The sequence below is a fragment of the Colobus angolensis genome, unplaced genomic scaffold (assembly GCF_000951035.1).
Source record: "Colobus angolensis palliatus isolate OR3802 unplaced genomic scaffold, Cang.pa_1.0 Scaffold16, whole genome shotgun sequence".
Lineage (NCBI taxonomy): Eukaryota > Metazoa > Chordata > Mammalia > Primates > Cercopithecidae > Colobus > Colobus angolensis.
The window spans coordinates 18,619,090-18,644,010 of NW_012114710.1; the positions used below are offsets into that span (position 1 = coordinate 18,619,090).

The window sequence follows — 24,921 nt, forward strand, 5'->3', positions numbered from 1 at the left end:
AAAGAACAATGCTGGAGGCATCATGCTGCCTGACTTCAAGCTATACTACAGGGCTACAGTAACCAAAACAGCATGGTACTGGAACACAGACCAGTGGAACAGAATAGTGAGTCTAGAAGTAAGACCACACACCTACTACTATCTGATATTTGACAAATCTAACAAAAATAAGCAATGGAAAAAGAATTCCCTATTTAATAAAAGGTGCTGGGATAATTGGCTAGCAATATGCAGAAGATTGAAACTGGATCCCTTCCTTCCACCATATACAAAAATTAACACAAGATGGATTAAACACTAATGTAAAACCCAAAACTATAAAAACCCTGGAAGACAACCTAGCCAATACCATTCAGGGCATAGGCAGCAGCAAAGATTTTATAATGAAGATGCCAAAAGCAATTGCAACAAAACACAAATGGACAAATAGGCTCTAATTAAACTAAAGAGTTTTTGCACAGCAAAAGAAACTATCAACAGAGTAAACAGAAAACCTACAGAATGGGAGAAAATTTTTGCAAATTATGCATCCAACAAAGGTCTAATATCCAGCATCTATAATTTAACAAACAAGCTTACAAAGTTAAACAAACTTACAAGAAAAAAGCAAACTTACAAGAAAAAAAGAAACTTACAAGAAAAAAACAAACAATCCCATTAAAAAGTGGACAACGGACATGAACAGACACTTTTCAAAAGAAGACACACGTGCAGTCAACAGTCATATGAAAAAAGCTCAACATCACTGATCACTAGAGAAATGCAAATCAGAACCACAGTGAGGTATTATCTCACAATAGTCAGAATGGCTGCTGTTAAAAAGACAAAAAATAACAGATGCTGGTGAGGTTGTGGAGAAGAAGGAATGCTTATACATTGTTGATGGGAATGTAAATTATTTCAGCCACTGTGAAAGACAGTGTGACAATTCCTCAAAGACCTAAAGACAGAACTACCATTTGCCCCAGCAATCCCATTACTGAGTATATACCCAAAGGAACATATATAATTCTATTATAAAGACACACACATATGTTCACTGCAGCACTATTCATAATACTGAAGACAGGGAATCAACCTAAATGTCCATCAACGATATACTGGATAAAGAAAATGTGGTACATAAACACCATGAAATACTATGCAGCCATGAAAAGGAATTAGATCATGTCCTTTGAAGGGACATGAATGGAGCTGGAGGCCATTTTCCTTAGGAAACTAACACAGGAACAGAAAACCAAATACTGCATGTTCTCACTTGTAAGTGGAAGCTAAATTATGAGACTACACGGACACATAGAGGGGAAAAACACATACTGGAGCCTTTTGGAGGGTGGAAGGTAAGAGGAGAGAGAGAGGATCAGGAAAAATAACTGATGGGTACTAGGCTTAATGCCTGGATGATGAAATAATCCATACAACAAACCCCTATGACACAAGTTTACCTATGTAACAAACCTGCACTTGTATCCCTGAAATTAAAAGTTAAAATTAAAAAAAGAAAATAATGTGTGCTGTATTTCATTAATCAACTGTACCAGTATATGTAAAGACACAGACATACACCTTCATTCTAATGGTCCAGTAGCAATCCCTTAATTTTCTGATATATCAAAATACAAAATAGGTAAATTTCTAAAAATATATGGCCTTATATTAATATCTCCACTGTTACAATTTTTCCCATTACTATTGAAAGTTTATATACTTCATTAAAAGCCATGTAAATATAACTGTAGAAAAATATTAAAAAGTATTAAATTAAGAGAATCACCCCACTGTTTCTATCATACTATACATGGAGTTTAGTAGCTAATACTTTTCTCTTAACAGAATCACCTTATTAAAATGTATATACATACTATAGTTGCAAAATATCCCTTTATAGACTTTCATAATTTACTATTCAAACAAAGCTAGACATTTTGGTGATTTATTTTTAACATTATAATAAAAACGTGAAAAGAGTCTAACGTTTACAGTCAAAGAGATCCCAATTTATGTATTGCTTCTAACTTTAACAGCTATGTGGCTTTGAGCAAACTGAGCTTCTCTGATCTTATCTCTTGATTATGAAGTGGTTTTAACAAAAATATATGCAAAATGTCTAGTACAGTGCCTGATACATAGTGCTTAGTAAATTATAGTTAGTTTAAAAATCTTCAACATTTCAATTTATTTCCTTAGACTAAATTCCCAGAAGTAAAATTATTCAAGTTATGATTTCTAAGGCTTTTGATACCAGATTATTTTCTAAAATGATTATACCAATTCAGCTACTCAACAGCAGTGAGTGTGCTCCTGACCAGAAAAATGTTAAAAGACAAATGAACTTAGGAAATGAAGATTAATGAAAGAGCAATTATCAAAACATAATAAAACTTTAGTATCATTTAATTATATACCACTAATAATTATATCGAATGTAGACTTACCCTGCATGAGGGGTTGCTATTCCTTTATGAGAGGGAGATAAGGTCTGAAGTTTGTTTCCCAAAGAGCTGCTACTTGAAGACATTTTGCCTGAAGGCACACCTTATAATAAAAAAGCATTATTTTTAACAATACTCTAAAAAAAAGTTACATAAAACAGAGCATCTAACAAAGAAAACAATGATTTTGTAATAATCTCTGTAACTATAAATCAAGTTTTCATTGAAGACTTTTAAATGGCATTTCCAGGGGACAACATATAGCATCCTTCATTTCTAATTTCTAAATTTCTTTTCTTATAATTTATATATAAATAAAGGTACATATCAGTGGTCCATATCTTCTTCTAACTATTAAGTATCTGTCTACTAAGAACAATTGCCAAGTTCAGAAAGCTATGAAGAGCTAGTGTAAAATGAGAGGAAAATTCTGGATCAAAGAATCAAGAAAGTACTGGGCTGACTATTCTAAACAGATGATACATCAATAACAACATCTGGGGCAAACATTTAAGCTGAAAAAACAACAAAATAAATGGCCAGGCACCGCAGTGGCTCACGCCAGTAATCTCAGCACTTTGGGAAGCTGAGGTTGGGGGATCACAAGTTCAGGAGATTGAGACTATCCTGGCTAACTTGGTGAAACCCCATCTCTATTAAAAATACAAAAAATTAGGTGGGCATGGTGGCACCCGCCTATAGTCCTAGTTACTCAGGAGGCTAAGGCAGGAGAATCACTCGAACCTGGGAGGCGGAGGTTGCAGTGAGCTGACATTGCACCCTGCACTCCAGCCTGGGCAACAGAGCAACACTCCATCACAAAAAAAAAAAAAAAGTTAAAAGTAGAAACTACTCAAAGTTATTTTATTTTCAGAAATAATTACTTATCCTCTACATCTCTTCTTAATTATAAATCTATCTTAATACTCCAAAATAGACCACTATCTTTATTTCCTGCTCTGCCAACATGGTTTTAAAAACAAATCAAGTTGCTTTACGGCTATCATTACCTACAACAGTTTTGCCAGTGCCACTTGGCTGCGGTAGTCGTGAAGATCCTGATGATGCAGTTCCAGGAGAATTTGACTTTTTAAGTGCGGGTGGCTTATACTAAAATAATGAAAAAAAATTTTTTAATCAACATCACTTTTTGATTATGGATTGTAAACTAGTGGTTCAAAACTTAACATTCTTTGGGTTTAGGACTTCGGTCTTATAAGATGAAAAGAGTTATGGAGATGAATGGTGATGATGGTTGCATATCATTAATGTATTGATACATTTGTAAGTATACACTGAATTGTACTCTCAAAAATGATTAAGATGGTAAAGTTTCTGCTACATGTATTATACCACAGTAAAAAAAAAAATTGGAAAGAAATAGCTGACATTCCCTTAAATGAACAGTCTTTTTATTAGCTACTGAATTATGCAAATTGAGGAAGTATAGATTAAAATATGTCACCTCGAAAGTTTTCTAAAATAGACTCCCTCTCAGATGTTCCACTGCTAAAACAAACTAACAGCAACTTTTCCAGTTCACAGGAAAAAGAAAAAAGGTCTAATGGAAAATACTTCCTCAAAGTTAAGATTGTAATCACCAAACAAACATTAGTAGAAAAACTTAGAAACAGCTGGTGATGCTCACTTGGTGGTGCAGCTTTAAAGGTTAAGATTTTTACATGTTCCTGGATGTGGTTTTATATTCCATATATATAATTCAGCCATATTTCCTACTGATAAAAATCATAAGATGACCTATTACCTGAACAAGTTTTACAACAGCTGCCTTATGGATTTCCCCGATATGAAGAGAAAGAGCTAATTCTGGCTTCACTATCCTCACCAGACCACCTTAAATTAATGGAGTATGGATTGACATAAGTCAAGATATTTCAGCTTATCTTGGATTTTTACATTTCTCTACCTGTCTAAAGAGATATCTTTATTAATTTTATTTTACTTTCTCTTTTTGAGCCAAATTTTGCTCAGTTACCTGACTATAAAAGTATTTTACTGATCACCTGCTTCAATAGCAAGAAATGAACTTGCCCAGGGTTATGCCCCAACTTCACAACAGAGCAGGAATTTACACTCATGCTGGTTCTAGCCCAATGCTTCAACTGTAAGGTGAAAATCATACTTGCATATATGCTTGGAGTTTAGCCCAATATGGTTCAAGATTTCATGTGAAAAATTGGTTTTAAACATCATTTTCAAAAATCAAATCATATTTTATAACCAATAATCAATATAAAATTTAAGATGCACTACTACCAAAAACAGCTAGCTAAAATCAATTTTGAAGTCAAACATTATATCCTTCTAACTCTGCATGTGAATTTTTAAAAAGTTAAATCTTGATAAAGGATCACACAAAAAAAGTAGCATGTACATTTTGCACTATTATGCCAGCATCTGAAAAATAGAAAACCAAAACCTTCAGTAAATGTCTTTCAAATTAACAAATGTCTATGAGACTTTGGGAAATGAACCATATAATGATACTGATTTTTTAAAATCTTAGAGGTGCTTCTGGTTTAAAAGGGCTTCTGAGCCACTATATAAATAGGGAGAGAGAAAGACACATTAGAAAAAAACTTAAAATTATAGCAATAGGGAAAAAAAACTAACAAAGATTTGTCAAACTATGAGAGGTATGTCTATAAAAACAGAGTTTATAAAATCAGATTAGGAAACACTCAAATTGTGCAAATAATCAAACAAGAGCAAAATGATTAGCATAAACAAAGTGTGCTGATGTGCCCTATTACATATTGAGAGGTCAAAGTCTTTAGGCAGGACACAGGCAGAAAGGTTTCTGGTAGCATTACATAATGGAGACTAAAGATGTTTATGTTTATAATAGAAATTATTAACAACTTAATGGCTTACAAATACTTAGGCAGAACATGTCTCCAAAAAATGTTTTGCTTTTCCCCTCTCTATATAAGACTTCCCACTGTTTTACTAAATTTTATTGTTGAGTTTTCTGAGATATTCAGAAGCTAGAACAACCTTATCTATATCCTATAATATTTCCCATTACTTTCAACAAGAACTAGTCAGGTTAGTTTCCTTTCTGAATACCACTTGTATAAAACATTATTCACCTCTCCCTCGGTATCTTGCTGTTTCCCTGACCTAGATAATCTGACTCCTTCCTTTCTGAGCTATATTCTCTCTATTCTACAACATCAAGCTGAAAGTCTACTGGTACATAAAGACTTTCAGAATGACTCTATCAATCAACAGTTTTGTGTGCTATTATGAAGACTTTCAGAATGACTCTATCAACCAATAATTTTATATAAATCCATTTTAATGATGAGGAGAATGAAATCATTTTATACAATTATATTCAACATATTTCTTTCATTTATTATTATTTGGTAATTATTATTTTGTGTTTTTATGCTGCTCACAAATCTCATACATTTCCTTGCAAAAATATTTATACAAAGACTAATGACTAATGAAATTGGAAAAAGTCTAAAGAACTTGCAGGACATCCATTTCTGACAAAATGGTAGAATTTACTATTTAGACCAACCTTTCAACTAACAACTAAAAATGCTCAGGAAAGAATAAGAAATCATTGTAAAAGCACTGAATGTCAAATGAGGGGAAAAGAAGAAATTTCCAGGCCAAAGCATATGGGATTGTAATAACGACCTGAACATCACATGGATTTGCTGTATAAATTTGCATTATTAGGCTGGTCAAGCAAACTAAGTCAATAATTTAATTTCAAATGTTTCCAGACTGATAACACTCATAGATACCTAAAAAGAATAAGCACACATCTTCTCTGGAAGAAGGCATGAACAATAATTACGAATAATTTTTTACTTGTAACAAGTAGTAAAGGTCAATAATAATCAGGGAAATAAGGATATAAGGAACCTGAATGAGAAAAAAAAACAAGGAACATATCCATACAGGTCACCTGATACAGTTATTAATTATCAGACACACATTACAACAATTATGAGTACTACATTTAAAGAAATAGGAGACAACTATGAATATATTAATAGACAATTACAAACTATAAAAACACAGGAAATTAGAAAAATAGCCAGCCAACTACAAGAAATTAAAAACACAGTAACAAATTACAAGCTCAATGTTGGAGGAGTGAAGTGGCTATATAACCATCCTACAGATAGCAATTACAACAAAACAGATGACTGGAAACCACTGGAAAACCTACACTGTACACCCTGGATTTAACCACCTACACTTAGAACTCCTTACTGCTCCCCACCTAAAAAAGGAAAGAAAGTAAAAACACTTTGCAAACAAACAAAAGAAATTGATATATATTGCCTACCATGTCATGTCTAGTTTTCAACCAAACATTACTAGCAAAGAAACAGACAACATGATCCATATTTAGCAAAAATGTCAAGTCAACAGAAACTAACTGCAAATGAACACAAGTGGCAGATTTAGTAGTTAAGGATCAAATAATAATAATAATAAATAAGACTGAACTATAGGGATTGGAATTGGAGAAATTAAGCCAGGCACAGGCATATGAATACCACATGTCCTCACTTACATGTAGAATCTAAAACAATGGAACTCTAAGCAGCAGAGAACTGAATGGTAGTTACCAGAAGCTAGAATGAGGGGGAAAGGGGGGAAAGAACAAAGAGAAGATGATGGTCAAAGGCGTACGTTTTTGTTGTGGTCTTTATTTTGAGATATACTGCATAGCATGGTGAATACAGTAAATGATAACGTATCATACCTTTCAAAATTGCAAAGAGAAAACATTTTCAAATGTTCTTACCACAAAAAATGGTAAGTACCTGAGGTGACAGTATGTTAATTAGCTTGATTTCATCATTCCACATTGTATTCATGAATCATAACATCACTTTGTACCCCATAAATATATACAACTATAATTTGCAAATTTATAATTTCAATAAATATATATAATAAGGCAGTAAGTATAACAATACAAATCAAGAGTACTGATAGGCTTATAATGTCTAGAGTTACATATATGAAACAATAGCACTAACCGGTCAGAGATAAATAAAAATATCCATAGATATGGGTAAGTCAAAGATGCATTTTTTATTCCTAGAGCAATCACTTTTAAAAACTGCAAAGAGTTATAGCTAGAAAGCCAATAAAGAAAATGAAATCTTATGAATACAAAAGGGAAAATAAATGATGAATTTTTTTAAAAATTACAAAAAGAGAAAACAGATGACAGACCTAAACATAACCAAATCAATAATTGCATCAAATGTAAATGACAGGCAATTTGACCAACCAGATGAAGTTAGTAGATTTGATTTTAAAAAAAGAAATACAAAAACTATTTATAGCAAGGCAAAAACACATACATAAGTTAAGGAACAGAGAGAAAAGAAGTGAGCATAATTATGCTAAAATGGCTATATTCTTATCACATGAAACATACTGCAACACAACGAATATTGCCACAGACAAAAAGGAACACTTCATAATGATAAAAGGGTCAATAAATGGGGAAGACATAAAAATTTATAAGTGCATATGCAAACAATAAGAGAAATTCAAAATTTTGAATCAAAAGCAGGCAAAACTAAAGAGAAATGTAAAAAAGTCATAATTTTAACATATTTCCCTCGGAAATTGATGGAACATCATACACAATGGTGAGAAACAATGCTTTTCACCTAAGAACAGAAAAACAAGGCAAGGACGTCCACTCTCATTACCTCTATTAAACATTAGTCTAGCCCATGTAGTAAATCACAAAAAAGAAATAAAAGCCAAAAGATTGGAGGGAAGAAAATAAAACTGTCCTTATTTACAGGTGATATGACTGTATACATAGAAAAGTCCTAAGAAATCTATAAGAAGACTATTATTAGTAAATGAATTTAGCAAAATAGCAGGGTATAAGATTAATATACAAAAATCCAGTTTTTCTAAACAACTAAAAATGAAATTAAATAAAATTCCATTTACAAGATCATCCATATACATGATATATTTGGAAAAATCTAACAAAATATGTGTATGACCTATATAATATAAACTACAAAACACTGCTAAAATAAAACCTAAATGATCAGAAAATATAACAGGTTCATGAACTGAACAATTCAATATTGTTAAAATGTCAATTCTCCTCAAATTGATTTATGAATTTAATATAATCTCAGTCAAATGCTAGAAGTCATTTTTTGTAGATGTTGACTAGTCAATTATAAAATGTATATATAAGCATAAATCAAGAATAGCCAAAGATAACTTATTTATTTATTTATTTATTTATTTTTTTGAGACAGAGTCGTGCTCTGTCGTCCAGGCTAGAGTGCAGTGGTGCGACCTAGGCTCATGACAAGCTCATCCTCCTGGGTTCACACCATTCTCCCGCCTCAGCCTCCCTGAGCTGGGACTACAGGTGCCCGCCACCATGCCCGGCTAATTTTTTGTATTTTTATAAGAGACAGGGTTTCTGCATGTTAGCCAGGATGGTCTTGATCTCCTGACATCGTGATCTGCCCACCTCGGCCTCCCAAAGTGCTGGGATTACAGGTGTGAGCCACTGCACCTGGCTTGCCAAAGAAAACTTTAAAAGGAATTCAAGTAGGAAAATTTAGACGACTTGATTTTAAGACTTATTAAGGTTCACTATTCAGTATAGTGAGAATGCGGTATTGACTAAAGGACAGGGATATAAATCAATGGAACTGAACAGCATGTCCTGAAATACACCCATACATTTATATTCAACTGATTTCCAACCAAGGTGTCTTGGTAATTCATCAGGGAAAGAAAAGTCCTTTAAACAAATTGTGCTAAAACAATAGAATATCCACATAGAAAACAAAAGGAAAACCTGCCCCTTACTTCACACTATACACAAATACTAGCCTAAAATGATTTATAGATGTAACAGCTAAAAACATAAAACTTATAGAAGACATGGGAGAAAAATCTTTGCAACCCTAGTATAGGCAAAGATTTCTTTGATACAACATAAGGAGCATATAAATCGTAAAGAATTAATAAATTGGACTTAATCACATTTTAAAATTTTTGCTCTTCAAAAGACATCCTTAAGAAAATGAAAAGCCATGTCACAGGATGGGAGAAAATATTCTTAATACACATCTGAGAAAAGACCAAGAATATATAACAAGCTCTTTCATTCAATCTAAAAATATGTATACATATATAGTTTTTTTATATATTATGTATGTATATATACAAAACGTGATAAGACAATAGAATATCCACACAGAAAAAAAGGAACAGTTGCCCCTTACTTCACACTATACACAACTAGCTTGAAATGATTTACAGATAAAAGAGCTAAAAGTATACAACTGTTATATAAAACTATATATATAACTATATATATATATAAAAGCAGGTGAGAAAAATATAGTCTAATGTCATGAAAAGCATAAACAATAATCTATGAAAGTCAATGAGCTATTTTCTCATTTATAGCAATTATTAAAACTGAACTTATCACCTGTGTCCGAGAAGTTGGTTTTCCTTTGGTATCTGTAGAAAATTTGCCTTTATTACTAATACGTGCTGCCTGTTCTTTACAGAAATTTATATGTCTATCAGCTGCATTTTCATTGAATCTCCTCTGACAATATGGACACTGAATATAATCTATAAGAGATAAAAACAGAAACAGATTAATAGCATAGTACTTGAAACAGACATTTAAAAATCTTAAGTTTCTATGCAGTCATTTAAAAAATATAAGTAATAACGTCTGATAAGAAAAACTTCCATATCCTTATAACTACCCAGTTTGACTTGTCTAAACTCAGTAAAGACTTAAAAAAAAAGTCTGCTGGTACATGAATTCCAATTTTCTCCTAGCTTTGAATCAAATGTGTGAAGGAAAAAGAACAAAAGATAAATCCTTAGTACAAAAGAGTAAGCAGAGGAAAAACATTATTTCTTTTTTGCCTTTATGTTTTCATTTATAATGGATATATATTTTATACAGCAGACTAGTTAGGAAGTAATAATATGTGACATTAAAATATATTTTAAAATATAGGTTCATCTATTAAAATTTTTTATTTCATCTAATGGAAAACTGTCAAGAAATAGTTTACTTATCTTTAAAGTGCTATTTTCTCTTAAAAGTCTCAACAGATGGAAGAAGTGATTAAAATATATCTCACTGACATAATTCAAATTTAAGAAACAGCAAATGTTTCCAAGATAAAATATCTTCCCAAAATGTAAAACATACTGTAAATTAAACTTCTTTTGAAATTATTCCAGAATCATATTTTGTAGCATTGTAAAATAACTAAATGAGACACTGGGAATAAATGTAAAAATTTAGAAGTGTCAAAAAAGAATCTTAACAGGTTTACAATTTATTTTAACAGGTTTACTTTTTGATAGAGAGTTTGCCCTTTACAATTTATATTCATCTGCAGCTCAAGAATTTGTCCTGCTTACTACTGGAGTAGGTCTTAAACCTCTCATAACAAAGAAATAAGCGGTTTTTGTCAGGCCCAAAAGATTAAAAAAACTTCTAAAGCCCAAATGATCCCGAAGAACTGGTACCCTCTCACTCTCTTATGTTAGACACGAGAAATGTAGCTACGTAGAGTAAGACACAGTATCTAAATATCTTCAAAGCAGAGAGAAAACTCAAGTTCATGAAGAAAATAAAGGTAGTATTAAAAGAGACCCAGGATCAGTTGAAGCATACCAAAAACATTCATTCATATAAGTTAATTATTAATACTCTAGAACAGGGTTTCACAAAGTATGGCCCATGGGCCAAATCCAGCCTACCTGTAGCCTGTCTTTGTAAATGAAGTTTACAGAAACACAGCCATGCTCATTCATTTATATATTTGTCTATAGCTTATTTGTTGCAACAGAAACCTTATGGCATATAAAATCTACGATATTTATTATATCTGTAAATATACTATATCTCTCCTCTATAATAAAATGTCAAAAACGATCATATCTAGATTTGCTAAAGAACTTTCTCTTTGTTAGAAAATAAATCCCAATCTAGGGTACTAACATAATATTAACGTGGCTACCCTGTTACATTAACAACCTCTTTAGGCTGCTCTAATAACGAATGTCAAAGTGTCACCTTTGCCACTTTAAGTCTTTCGGTATCTCAGCATCTCAAAGCCCAAGCGTTAAGGAGGCCAATGCCTTATCCATTAGGCCACTGGGGGCTCTGGTATCTCAGTATCTCATACAAGGTTGCAAAAATCTTGCTTTGCTTTTAGTAACAACGAATCAAGCAACTTTTACGTGCTCAATGAAAAAAAATTAACAATATACAAATTTAAGGCATAAATGTAGTTGAGCCACATGAATTACACATTTTAGGAAAGTTACGATTTTTTTTTTTATCAATCCCAGATGAGAAGATACCAAGGAACCAGGCAACAAAATTATATGACTCCTACTGAATGACTACATTTCAATCCGCAGTGAGCATGGTTAAAATATTTGCTGTAATACTCACATTTAATAGTTACCATAATAATTTTTAAATGATATTATAATGCCTTATACTTAAATCAAAGTATTAAAATAAAAACATAATACACTTGTGTTCCAAATTAATGTCTTTATAAGCCTACATGACTAGATTACCACCAGTTTTACACCAAATCATTTAAAGATTATGCTTCATAAAACTCCATGATTATACATTAAGCTTAACAAGTTCAAATTTACAAAAACTCTATCATTATTTTCTTCCCACATGAACATTTCTGTCAACAATATTCCATATACCAGGATCATAAGAAGGTGGAGGAGGAGGAGGAAGTTTGCCACCCTCTTTGAGGGCCTGATCAAGGCCTTTAGCTGCTCTTATGGTAGCAATGAATTCTTCATGTTTTCTTCTCCAATTAGATGGTTTCTTTGGTGGTTCTGGCTATAAATAAATAAACACATAAACAAACAGTATCTTTTTAGTATATTGAAATAAAATATCAGATAATGCCATATCATTTTAAATGTTCTCTTATCAGGAGTCCTTAAATGATATCTTTCTCAAATTTATAATTTTAAAGAGAAACTTTATGCAACTACATTGCAATTTTATATTCAATTTCTTAATGCAGTTCTCATTGTAAAAGACACTGCTAAAATGCCTTCTATAGGTGCTACATCCATTTACCCTGCCACTAAGACTGTTGCTGTGGTTGAATGTTCCCTCCAAAACTCATGTTAAAATGTAATTAATATTATAACAGTATTACAAGGTGGGGACATCCGAAAGGTGATTAAGTCATTATGGTTCCGCCCTCATGATGGATTAATGCCATTATCCCAGTAGCAGATTAGTTATTGAAGGAGTGGGTTCCTGATAAAAGAGTGAGTTTGGCCCCCACTTTCTCTGTTTCACATGCACACCTGCCCTTACATCATGGGATTATGCAGCAAGAAGGCCCTTGCCAGATGCCAATACTATGCTCCTGGACTTCCCAACCTCCAGAACTGTAAGAGATACATTTATTTTCTTTACAAATTACCCTGTTTGTGGTATTCTATTATAGCAGCAGAAACGAGACTAAGACAGTGTATTTCCCTGTTTTCCCACAGATCTTCTAACAGAGTATATTATCTATCATTTGTGTTTTGAACCAATTAGAAACTTGAAAAATAATCCTTACTTTCTGTATTCAATTGGATTTTCTCTTACAATGATTGAGACTGAGCACCTTTTTAAATTGTTAAGAATCATTTAATGTATTGCCTTTACTGTGGACTATTTCTATTTCTCATCAACTTACTCATTGAGTTATTGGCCTTTAATATAATAATTTCAAGTAATTTTTTATAGGAAACTATTCCCTCCCTCCCACCAACAATCTGTCTTTTGACCTTGTCTATGGGTCATTTTTTACTATGTATACTTATTTTTTAATTACAGTTTAATTTACTAAACTTTTATGGCCTCTGGATCTGCATTAGCCAGGTGCAACCTCACACCAAGAAAAAATAAAATTTTCCCATGTTTACTTCTACAACTTTCAGTATCAATTAAAATTTCTTAAATCTTTTATTCATGTGGAATTTATCCTGCTGTGTGTGGAGTGTCAAATTGAATCAAATTTTGCTTTTTTTTTTTTACACGGCTATGAACTTTTCCTGTCCTTTAGTGGCTCTCCCCTCCCTGCTTCCCCCCACCAACAGAACTGAAATAACACCTGTATAATACACTAAATTCCTTTCTGAATTTGGGTCTATTTCTGAACTTTCTCTTCTGTTCCACGGTTCTGATTATCCTGTGTTAGCACCAGTATTTTCAATATTAAGACAATATATTTTAATATCTGATAGGGTAATATTTTATTAAGCTTTTTTAATATTTTCCTAGTTATTCATGTATATAAATTTTTCCATGTAAACTTTTGAATCAATTTGTCTAATTTTTAAAAATTAAGAATCACATTTATAAACAAGTTGAGAAACTTAAAATCTTTATTAGGTTGAACCTACCGATACAAGAATATGGGATATATTTCCATTTGAAAAACAGTTCACTTTTATCTTTCAGTAGTATTTTTTTTCTTTGTGGAAGTCTTGTATTTTCATTACAAAGTTTACTCCTAAGTATTTCATACTTTGTATTGTTCTTTTGCAGAGGGTCCCTTCCTCATTGTTATGTCTCAAGAGCCTGTTTGGTGAGTATATGAAGCTTAGTAATTTTTGCATAGTAACCTACCACATTACTTCCCTTTACTCCTATTGTTTGTAGTAATTTCTCACTTAATTCTCTTGGGTTTTCCAAGTATATCATATCTTCTAATAATGATGGTTTTACCTAGTCTTTTCAAATATCTATTGATATAGTTTGGCTGTGTCCCCACTCAAATCTCATCTTGAATTGTAGCTCCCATAATCCCCACGTGTTATGGGGGGTACTCGGTGGGAGGTAATTGAATCACGGGGGCAGGTTGCCCTGTGCCGTTCTCATGACAGTGAATAAGTCTCATGAGATCTGATGGTTTTACAAAGGGCAGATCCCCTGCACACACGCTCTTGCCTGCCATCATGTAAGATGTGCCTTTGATCCTCCTTCACCTTCCACCATGATTGTGAGACCTCCCCAGACATGTGAAACTGTGAGTCCATTAAATCTCTTTTTCTTTATAAATTGCCCAGTCTTAGGCATTTCTTCATAGCAGTACGAAAATGGACGAATACAGTAAGTTGGTACTGGTGGAGTGGGGTACTGCTATTAAGATAACCCAAAATGTGTAAGCAACTTTGGAACTGGGTAACAAGCAGAGGCTGAAACAGTTTGGAGGGATCAGAAGAAGACAGAAAAATGTGGGAAAGTCTGGAACTTCCTAGAAACTTGTTGAATGGATCTGACCAAAATGCTAATAGTGATATGGACAACAAAGTCCAGGCTAAGGTGATCTCAGATGGAGATGAAGAATTTGTTGGGAAATGGAGTAAAGGTGACTCCTGTTATGCTTTAGCAAAGAGACTGGCAGCATTTTGCTCTTGCCATAGAGATCTGTGGCTTTAAAATTGGGAAAGATGATTTAGGGTTTCTGGTGAAAGAAATTTCTGGGGAGCAAAGCATTCAAGAGGAAGCAGAACATACAAGTTTGGAAAATTTACAGCCTAACAATGTAATAGAAAAGAAATCCATTTTCTAGGGAGAGATTCATGCCTGCTGCAGAAATTTGTATTAAGTAATAAGGAATGGAATATTAATCACCAAGACAAAGGGGAAAATGTCTCCAGGGCACATCAGAGACCTTCGTGGCAGCCCCTCCCATCACAGGTTCAGAGGCCTAGAAGGGAAAAATGGTTTCCTAGGCCAGGTCAAGGGTCCCCCTACTGTGTGCAGCCTAGGGACTTGGTGCCCTGCGTCCCAGCTGCTTCAATCATGGCTAAAAGGGGCAAAGGCACAAGTTGAGCCATGGCTTCCAGAGGTGCAAGCCACAAGCTTTGGCAGCTTTCACATGGGGTTGAGCCTGCAGGTGCATAGAAATCAAGAGTTGAGGTTTGGGAACCTCTGCCTAGATTTCAGAGAATATATGGAAACACCTGGATGTCCAGGAAGAAGTTTGCTCCAGGGGCGGGGCTCTCATGGAGAACCTCTGCTAGGGCACTGCAGAAGGGAAATATGAGATTGGAGTCCCTGCCCAAGGCCATGGGAGCCCACCTTTAGAACCAGCATGACCTGGATGTGAGACATGGAGTCAAAGTTTCAGAGCTTTAAGGTTTAATGACCGCCCTAATGGATTTCAGACTTGCATGGAGCCAGTGGCCTCTTTGTTTTGGCCAGTTTCTCTGATTTAGAATGGGTATATTTACCCAATGCCTGTATCCCTGTTGTATCTAGGAAGTAACTAACTTGTTTTTGATTTTAGAGACTCACAGGCAGAAGAAACTTGCCTTGTCTCAGATGAGACTTTGAATTGTGGACTTTAGACTTAATGCTGAAATGAGTTAAGACTTTAGGGGACTGCTGGGAAGGCATGACTGGTTTTGAAATGTAAGGACGTGAAATTTGGGAGTGGTCAGAGACAGAATTATATGGTTTGGCGGTGTCCCCATACAAATCTCATCTTGAATTGTAGTTCTCATAATCCCCCACAGGTTGTGGGAGGAACCCGTTAGGAAGTAATTGAATCATGGGGGCAGGTTTTTCCTGTGTTGTGCTCGTGATAGTGAATAATTCTTGCAAGATCTGATGGTTTTATTAAAAAGGGAAGTTTCCCTGCACACGTGATCTTGTCTGCCACCATGGAAGATGTGACTGTTCCTTCTTCACCTTCCACAACGATGTAAGGCCTCCCCAGCCACATGGAACTGTGAGTCCATTAAACCTCTTTTTCTTTATAAAGTACCCAGTCTCCAGTATTTCTTAATAACAGTAGGAAAATGGACTAATACATCTATGCGTCTAATTTCTTCTTCTTATCTAACTGCATCGGCTGGCACTTACTGTATTGGTTACAGTTTAACCTTCTCTTGATTTTAATGGGAACTGCCTCTAGTGTCCTCCACTAAACATGATGCTGGCTCACATGCTACAGACATTTATTTTGTAATATTATTGAGATACCCAACTATTCCTATTATGTCTATATTTTTAAAATCAAGATTTACATGTTGAATCCACAAAGTCAAAAGATGGTACTTTAAAAGATGGCTGGGTATGACGGCTTATGCCTGTAATCCCAACATTTTGTGAGGTGAAAGTGGGAGAAATCACCTGAGGCCAGGAGTTCAACACCAGCCTGGTCAACATAGTAAGATCCCTGTCTCAAAAAAAAAAAGAAAGAAAAAAGAAAAGAAAGAAACAAAAAGGAAAAAAGATAACTCAAATTATTAAGGAATGAAAAATAATACACAAATATGAGAAAGACAAGAAGATATTATAAACTGTATGCCAATAAATTTGATAATTACGACAAAATGGGCAATGTCCTTGGAAAACACAACAAAACAGATACCAGAACAAATATAAAATCAAAATAGTCATATTTATCTTAGAAAATATTTTCCTTCCCACAAAGAAACCTCCTGGCTCAGCTGCCCTTAATTTTTAATTTTTGTAGACATATAAGAAAAAACTAGTATCAATATTACACACACTCTTTCAGAGAATAGAAAACAACAAAACAACTTTCCAGATAGTGTTCTGAGAGCAGCAGAACTCCGACAAAAAGAAGAATTACATATCTACTTCTCTGATTAATATAAATCCAAAAATCTTAAATGTCAGCAAATTTAGATGTTTGAGATTACTGACTTTTTAAAGTTTCTTATTTTATAGCAAAATGTCTGATCATAACATTCACCTGCTCTATGATTATTACTCATCTACTGGTAAATTTTGCTGTTCTTTTCTACCTTTTTTCTCATAGCGTCTTTTATCGATGCTGAGCTAATATACTTTCTATTATTCATCACTTCTATTATTCATTTCTACTATTCAGCATGATTTCCTGGTTCAGCTATTTGCAAGAAGTTTTAGGGAGGAGAGGCCCAGGGTAGCTACACAAACCAGCAGCTCTCCTCTCTATTGCAACAGATTCAGACTAGTTCCTGCAAATAAGGCGTCTCTGTGTAATTACACCCTGCTTCCCTCAGATCCTATGAGAACCACTTCAAAAAAGAAAGGCCACAGCCTTTTAGGTCAGGCCCTTCATCTTCAGGACAGGCATTTTCACTAATGTTTTCTAAGGGTCTCTGACACTAGGCCTCCTCAACAATCTATTCCTACTCCCACCATTCTCTCCTTCCTGGCTTTTATACAATTTCAGCCCTGCTCATTCCAGCTGGTAGCTATCCAAATTCCTTCAGCTCCTCCCAGTTTCTGCCTTGGCTGTACTAAACAATAGATAAAGATACTATCTGATAAGATCTCTCACCTTTAAGGAATCACTTTTAAGATGAGGAAACCCCTCACCTTTAAGGTAGATTCTGGATATCTTTCCAGAATCCAGACACAGGCCACCAAGCAATTTCCTATACCTCCTCTTATGGGTAATTTCTCCTGGATTTCAACTGCTTTGGGGCAGTCCTTACGTATATTTGGTAATCTATGAATTATGCCTACCTTTTGTTTTTCCAAAAATGAAGTTTGTATTTGCTTTGCCCCCTCTTCTTATGATTTTGTAGGATTTTCTTGATACAGGTAAATACATTAAGAACTACACTTACAACATACAAAGCTTCTAAGACACTGCTTCTCAAACTTTAATGTGCATATGACTCACCCAAGGATGTTCTTAAAATGATTCTAATTCAGTATGGTTGGGAGGAGGCTTAGATTCTGCATGTCTAACAAGTTCCCAAATACTGCCGCTATTACTGCTCTGTGGGCCACGGTTTTAGGTAACAAGGCAATGAACACTTGATTCAAAGCAATGGTTTTTCACTTTGCTTTTTCCTATAATTCAATTTTTAAGTTTACAACCCCAATTCCTTATAAAAGAAACAGGATGACTAATATTCATTGAAATCACCATGGATAATCTTATGTAATCCCTACAATAACCACACAAGATAAATACTACTACTATCACCATTTTACAGAGAACAGAAGCATAATTACAATAAATAACTTGCTCAGAATAATATGGTATGTAGCAAAGTGAAGGTTAAATTCAGACAGTATGACTGTTGAGCCAATTTTAGCACGCACTATATTATACTGCCTCCAAAGATTTGGCAATTTTATCTACCAAAGCAAGTTAAGGCTAACATAGGTATCAGGTACCTAAGAAAAACATCATATATTGATTTATGTAGCTTACTCAAACCTTACCATCCTTACTTTAAATGTTCACAATAGAAATAAAAATGAACATCTACTTTTTCTATCATCAAATGATTTTTTATTAGTAAGATTAATTTCCCCATAGAAAAATGTTCTTACACCACTGGAAGAAGTTATTACCATTAACAGTAGGAGTTTATTTCAAAAACCTATTCAATCAAGTACTTAGCTTAGACCATTTCACTCAACGATGCTTCACAACTATGCTGAATAAGTACGTAAGTAATTTACTCCTAGTAATACGCAGTTGGCCCTTACTACTCATGGGTTCCACATTCGTGGCTTGCGTATCCATGGATTCAACCAACCATGAATCAGAAACATTCAGGAAAAAAGTAAACAACCATGTAACAATAAAAAGTAACAAACATTAAAGACACAATTCAACAACTATTTACATTGCATTAAATTATAGGTAATCTAGACATAAAGTATATGGGAGGATGTGCATAAGTACTATGCCATAAGGAGTTTGAGTATCCACAGATACTGATATCAGAGGTGGGTCCTGGAACCAATCTCCCACAAATACCAAGGGATTACTATAATACATGACAGATATTAAGGAGAGATTATCACAATAGGTTCATTGTTTTGGTTTCAAGAAAGTAAATAAGCTGACAACAACTATATCTGGACACTGAACAACTGATACAACTTTTCCTTAGAAACATTATACAGATTACAAATCCTGGCAGTCACTATGTCAAAATAAGCAGTATCTATTATGCTAAAATGTCTGTAAATAATTGCTTAACTTTCTGGATGTAGAGATTATCATAATGGTAGAAGATGTAATAAAAAAGAACTTAAGTTATATTGAAAGCTTTTAATAATGACTTGGAAAGAATGTGGGACAGTAATTGGCTCTCCAATGCTATAAAAATCTCACTGTAATTGATGGAGTTTGAGACCACACTTTGGTCTCTCCTTTGAAGTTTAAAAGCTTATTGTTTAAAATAAAATTTGTTTTATAAGCTTCTGATAATTTCTAAACTGAACATATAATTGTATTTATTCTTTAATCTTAATGTAGCAGATAATTGTGTTTATTCTTAATCTTAATGTAACAGATAATATAATATTTTTCAACATACGTAACACCAAGGTTCATACTGTTCAAAAGGTTACATAGTTACCCTTGGTTTGAGAGGTTTTACTGTTGGAATATCAGTTCCTTCAGCTCTCTGTCTGCTTGAATCAAAAGTCTTCCGTTTTTTAGTAGCAGTTTTCTGGCAAATGGGTCCATGTTTTTTCTGTTAAGAAAAAGAAATGTAGCCTATCATTATCTTTTCTACAGAAGGTAAGACTACAGAACTTTATTTACATTGAGACCAGTTTAAAAATCTGAGACCAAATGAAAAACCTGAATACAAAATAATAAATAAATAAGATATATCTTGCCTTAACCAAAAGTTAAGTTGTAAAAGGTTTATATAATGCATGCTCTAAGTTATCTTTCTCGCTAAAAAAAAAAGTATAAACACTATTCTAACATTTCATTAAGTTATTTAATACTCTTCTCCTAGTTTGTACATTATTAATGTCAGAAGTGTGTGAACCAGAGCAATTCCATCTTAAACAGGAGCTGGGTAAAATGAGGCTGAAACCTACTGGGCTGCATTCCCAGATGGTTATGGCATCCTAAGTCACAGGATAAGACAGGAGATCAGCACAAAATACAGGTCATAAAGATCTTTCTAATAAAACAGGTTGCAGTAAAGGAACCAGACAAAACCCATCAAAAGCACAATGGTGACGAGAGTGACCTCTGGTCAGCCTCACTGCTACACTCCCACCAGTGCCATGACAGTTTACAAATGCCATAGCAACATCAGGAACTTACCCTATATGTTTTAAAAAGAGGAGGCATGAATAATCCACCCCTTGTTTAGCATATCATCAAGAAATAACCATAAAAATGGGCAACCAGCAGCCCTCAGGGCTGCTCTGTCTATGGAGTACCAGTTCGTTCATTACTTTCTTAATAAACTTGCTTTCACTTTGCACTGCGAACTCGCCCTAAACTCGCGTGCAAAATCCAAAAACTCTCTTTTAGGGTCTCCATTGGGACCCTTTTCCTGTAACATATTTCTCTGTCCTGTAACACTAAGAAAAAGTAACAAAGTCAAAATTACTACACTGGGAAAAAAAAAAAGTATCCATTAAATACCTGAACGTAGATACTAGAAAAAGAAAATACAAAGAATACATTAGTTTTAGGATTACAAAAGTTAACGTAAGAGTAGTAGTTTGGATTACTAAAGTTAACATAATAGTAGTATGCTAATATAAAGTTAACACAACCTAATAGGACAGGTGGTCTGATTTGTGTCCTTCCCTCATACTAATTCTTTTCCTCTCTTCTGGAACTCAAACTTAGCAGTTTTCTTCACCTAGGATTTTTCTTGAGCTATCTAGTATTTAAAACTCCTACAGGTTTTTTTGTTTGTTTGTTTGTTTTTATAGAGTTGTCCATTCATTCATTTATTCAGTTATTCAGTTTAGGGACATTAGAATGGAAGCTGTCTTAAATGACCTCCAGTAAACCAACTGGATAAACATTCTCCCTCCAATGATGACTGATGACAATTAAGTACGATGACTGATGACATCAGTACACTAAATACACTTTTTTCTTTTGTATTTTCATAAACACTGAAGAAGGTAGCACTGTCAAACTTTCTCTGGGAAAAACGAAACCTCAAAACTGGATTATTTGGTGTCTTGGAGCCTCTTAGGCTTTCAGTAGACAATTAACAATCAACTGCTTTACATACTTATTTTCAGTTTTCATTTCAACAAACAAGCACTGTAATTACAGCTCTTAAGTATTTTTTTTTAAATGAGGATAGCAGATGACTCTCCAGTGGACCCATGTATATATGTTCCTTATTAAGTTATATATGTCAAGTGTATGTGGTGCTTGTTTCCCAACGTAACTCAAGTTTTACTTGTTATAGCATTATTAAGTTAAATACCACATAAAAGAGAGCAGAAAAAAGGCTTTTTTTTTTTTGCTGTGAAATTCAGCTGAACACTCTGAAAAATAATACATTGGTAAGAAAAAAAAATCATTGAATGTGTGGGCAAGATGTTTTTAAAAGATTACAAAAAAGCCATCATTATTTAAAAGGTTCTTACAGTCAGAAGGACATTTTGGATCATTAATTCCTCACTTTGCTTTAAAGAAACAAACCAGAAAAAGTAAGAGGATGCACAGTGGAATAGGGCAGAACTTTAATCAGCAGATCCATATTCACAGAAAAATCTTGTCTTACATCAAAGTATTAATAAATGTGTATTTGTGTTTGAAATTAAAATATGTAAGGTACATAAGCATAATTTTTATTATTCCCTATTAGGTAATTTTTATTAAGATTAGTTAAAAGCGTTTTTATTTGTACTTACTAAGTAGCTAACATATCTAAAGAACACATAAAAAATTTCAGGTGTACTTTTACATTGAAAAAATCTTTTTCTTTAAACATTTCAAACATAAGAGGTGACAAAAAAGGATAATTAATTCCCTTTTACTACTTACTACCCAGCTTCAACAGTTACCAATATTTGAACAATTTTGTTTCACCTATCCCTGATTTTTTCCTGAAGTCCTATAAAGCAAATTCTAGACATTATATTATTTTGTATCTGTAAATAATTACTTATTTCTAAGGTATCTGATTTCATTTGTTGTGATTTTGTTTGTTTTTGGTAAGAGTCTCATAAAACTAGGAATAACTTTAAACTTTAATAGAAGAGTTCTGAAGACCAAATTCTGAAGGAAAGAAAGCATTCTGGAAGAATGGCACAGCTGAAATCAAGACCCTTGAACAAAGAATATTACCCATTAACTCTTGAAAAACTATTCCACATAAGTTCTTCCCATGAGAATTGACCAGAATTACTGAACAATTACAGATCTGTAAAATCATAAAGGTACAAAATCAGTCTACTCACTAATGCTACTGGAAAGAATGTTCTTCCACAAATCTTGCAAGGTAACAATTCTCCAACTTGGACAACACCTCCATTCTCTAAAACAGGAAGGAATTTAATAAATAATTTCTATAACTTAAAATTGTGAAACTTCACATTTTAATCTTTTAGTTTTATAGGTAAATTATCAGTTTTTGTGAAAAATGTTTTACTGCATGTTGAACTAACCAAAATTATCTATTAAAAGGAGCATAATACTTAGTTATCAGTGTTGAAAAAGGTCAAGATAAATATGCAAGAGTCATGATTTAAAGATATCCAAACTAATACTGTTGGGAATATCTAGTTTTCTTGTAATTATTTTAAGCAAATCAATTTGTCATATTCTCTTAACTTATAGGCTATCTCTATGGTAAATTACTACATTTTAAGAACAAAATTTATCTTATTAGTTTCCAAGGCATGAAGAAATACCATTAGTGATCAGTTCAGCGACTTCCTCCAATGATTTGAAGTATATAGAATAAAAGGAATCTTATTCTGTTTATCACCAAACAATAGAACGTGCAATGCTATCACCTAGTTATACAATTACATATATTATGTGAATTATTATTTTTTACATATACAACTTATATAAGAGTCAGTGGACTAGTAAATGGAGATATTCTGACCTTACAAACAAAATTAAATAAAGAGGTAGCTACAACTTTCACTCAATTATTAACAAAATTAATATAACTATCATGTACCTGAATACAACAAATGTTATTACTAAAAAGAAAAAAAAAAGAAACTACATTCTTTGTGACTCTACATAATTCATTTTGTCATTTTATTTTATTTCCAAATATCAAACATAAACTTGTTTTCATACCTGTAATTTCCTAAAAATGATACTTAAACATGCAACATTTTCCCCTTAGTTTCTGCTGAACATTTTAGAGATGCTGAAATTCTTTTATCATATGAAAGACAAATAGAAAAACATTTTCCTTTAGAAGTAACAAACTAATTTTTAAAAGTACAATTATGACTCCATATAACCTGGTCCAAGACATTTAGTGAGCTCACAGAGAACTAAACAGGCAAACCAAAATAGATACTAGTAAGATTGCATTCAAATACAGTAACAGAAGAATTGTTTTGTTTTCTCATTTTCCTATTACTCCACTGTCCTATTTGACTGGTGGATAGTGACTACTTGTCATCTCAGATGGAGGCAATGTTGTGTAGTGGCAGTTAAGCAGTCAACACTACAAAAGCAAAGCTAAGATTTGCCTGATTTGTCCTTCTCCAACACCAGGAGCTAAGTTATTTAGGGAGAGCATCTCATTTATCTGGGTCACTTAAGTCCACTAACAATCCAGAGTCACTAAATGGAAACCATTAGGTTCATTTAGATAAGAACGTCTTCAAAATGATGGTCTAAGTAACATCACATGCTAACTAATCTACTAAATTTGCTTATAGTTTTCATGTATTCTTTTACATACAAAGGAATGATTTTAAAATTCATCAACAAAAAATATTAAAAAGCACCACATATTATACTTAAAAGTGTATTTGTTTATCTACTTGTTAAATAGATGACAAAGCAAAATCTTATAAAAATTAACTATGGAGAAAAATAAATTTAGTACATAGAAAAACTACATACTAAGCATGCATTAAGTAATATTAACACAAGGACAGACTAACACAATTATTGTTCTCATAAAGCCAACATAATCTATATTATTTACTTATTAAATAGATCTAAGAACCAAATCATCTCCTATTTTTTATACAAAAAAATTAAAACATAACAGCAACCAGAATATTACCATATAATAAAATCCAGTTCTTGACTGATAGTTTAATTTGATAGCTTAATTTCCACAAGCTACCAAACATGTTTAAACATTTTTTTAAAAAAGAAAATTATCATCACTATAAGGCATAAACACATACAATCCCATTTTAAAATAATGCTATTTGAGGATAATTTAAAAGCAATTATACCCCAAAGAAATATTTTTTGGAAAAGAATGCAATTACTTCACCCAAAATAAAGATATATATAACATATATATAAATGTATAATGTCTTCTAATATTAGCTGGTCATAGAGTATAGCACTGTAATTGACAAAATACAACATGTGCATGTGTGTTGATGTCAAGACCTATGGAGGGAACTTCTACCCGGTAGCAAGGTAACAATTCTTCAATTTGGACAACGCTTTCATTCTCTAAAACAGAGTAT

General features: G+C 33.2%; 1 protein-coding gene across 1 annotated transcript in view; it reads right to left on the bottom strand.

The window, feature by feature from the left end:
• The window catches only part of ZC2HC1A (zinc finger, C2HC-type containing 1A), a 53,988-nt gene that overhangs the window by 21,468 nt on the left and 7,599 nt on the right, over nt 1-24,921 (bottom strand). Inside the window, exons 2-7 of the mRNA XM_011937155.1 lie at nt 22,696-22,772; nt 19,875-19,991; nt 12,210-12,351; nt 9,919-10,079; nt 3,443-3,542; nt 2,436-2,535 (exon numbers count right to left, since the gene is read on the bottom strand). Of these exons, the coding sequence (XP_011792545.1) occupies nt 2,436-2,535; nt 3,443-3,542; nt 9,919-10,079; nt 12,210-12,351; nt 19,875-19,991; nt 22,696-22,772 (697 nt within the window). The remainder of the gene's footprint in view (nt 1-2,435; nt 2,536-3,442; nt 3,543-9,918; nt 10,080-12,209; nt 12,352-19,874; nt 19,992-22,695; nt 22,773-24,921) is intronic.